At 68.1% G+C, this 1,629-nt stretch overlaps 1 protein-coding gene across 1 annotated transcript in view; it reads left to right on the forward strand.

The window, feature by feature from the left end:
- The first annotated feature begins 223 nt into the window (after nt 1–223).
- Nucleotides 224–1,629, forward strand: part of VSIG10L2 (V-set and immunoglobulin domain containing 10 like 2) — a 23,173-nt gene continuing 21,767 nt past the window's right edge. The window contains 2 exon segments of the mRNA XM_027772704.1: nt 224–299; nt 1,417–1,611. Coding sequence (XP_027628505.1) covers nt 224–299; nt 1,417–1,611 — 271 coding nt within the window.

Below are 1,629 nucleotides of genomic sequence, written 5' to 3' on the forward strand. Positions count from 1 at the left end.
GAGATTTCCCCCAACGGAAACGCAGGCTCGGGCCGACCCCAGCTCCGCACAGGCAGGAGCGTCTCCGCTGAATAATTCACCAGCAGTGGGCTGAGAGGGTAACAGGAGAGCAGGGGTGTGGCCGAAGGCCGAGGTCAGCAACCTGAGCCAGACCATTCCTCACGGGGAGAGGCCCGGGCCCCAGCGAGCCAGAGCCTTGCAGGCACCGCGGGCGGGCGGGGAGATGGGGCCGCTGCGGGCTAGCCCGCTCCACCTCCCGCTGCTCACAGGCCTCTGTCTGCTGTACCTGGGGGCCTCAGGTGAGTGGGCAGCCCCCACCCCCAAGTTTCTCCTGGGGCCTCCAACCGCACTGTGCGTTGTCCCCAAGTGGCTTCGGCTGCACTGCTGGGCTTTAGCGTGTGTGCAGCCCGATCTGGTCTAGGAGGTCCCTGGGGGCTGAGATGGGCTGGAGAGGTGCTCTGGTCCCTGTGGGACGTTGGCGGCCTGGGGGCAGCGTGGGGGTGGTCTGGGCGGGAAGCAGCAGCCCGAGGGGTCAAGCTACCTGCCTGAGCTCAGCATCAGTGGCTCCCACACCCCATCTCCTCTTGTCCTTGGAGAGGCCGAGGCCCGCAGTCAGGCCAACCCACTCCCTGCTGTGGTTTCTGGCTGGGGACTTGGCTTCTCGGGTACTGTCCACTTCCGCAGGGTGGGGACCAGAGCAGGCCCAGGCTGGGTGTGCAGAGAGCCCACTCGGGCCTCACCCAAAGGGGCAGCCATGACAGAGCCATGCGGATGGCCCCTGTTGCTCGCTGCTCTCCCGCGCTGGTCCCTCCCTGGCGTCTACGCACGGCAGGTCAGGTGCCCCCAAGGCTGCGGTGCGGGTGAGGCCCTGGGAGAAGGTGCCCGCCAGTGTCCCCCCAGGAGAGGGTGCCCGCCAGTGCCCCCTCAGCTGCCTGGCGTCTGCCCCCTGTGCCTGACCTGTGGCTCGGCGCCATGAACGAAGCTAGTCGGGCACGAGTAACTAGGAACCCCTGGCCCCCTCACCCACTGTGGTGGCTGGTGGCCATGTGGACCCCTGTGCCCGGGGTTGTGGTCACCACTAGGCTGAACCCCAGACTGGCCTCCGTGCTCAGTAAGCCAGGGCCCACCCCTCTGCAGGAGTCTGGCTCAGCGGCCGGGGGGGGGGCCTGCAAGCCACGTTTTCATTAAACTTCCCAAATGGTCTCAGGACCTGTGAGGGCCCGAACCTCTGCCTGGTTCATTCCCTGATCTCAGGGGCCCCACTCTGGCCCCCCATCCATGCACCCAAATGGTGAACACCACAGCCCCCGGCTGCTAGCTTCTGGCCTGAGTGGTCGTGCTGGGCCCTGGTCGGGCCGGGTGAGGGGCACGCAGAGCCCAGCTTAATCTGACATCCACACTTCCCCTCCTCTCCAGGCCAGCCCCACCCGCCCCCAGCAGCGCCGCCGGAGGAGGTGGCCGTGGCCATCCAGGGCGTGCGGGGCGGCTCGGTGGAGCTGGCTTGTGGCTCCGGGCCCGCCCCCCTGCTGGTCCTCTGGAGCTTCACGCCCTTGGGCTCCCTGGTTCCGCGGCCTGTGGCTGTCACCGATGGAGCCATGTCCACAGTGGAGGGTGGGGGCCTCGGCCCGC

The sequence above is a fragment of the Tupaia chinensis genome, unplaced genomic scaffold (genome assembly GCF_000334495.1).
Source record: "Tupaia chinensis unplaced genomic scaffold, TupChi_1.0 Scaffold000037_4, whole genome shotgun sequence".
Taxonomy (NCBI): Eukaryota; Metazoa; Chordata; class Mammalia; order Scandentia; family Tupaiidae; genus Tupaia; species Tupaia belangeri.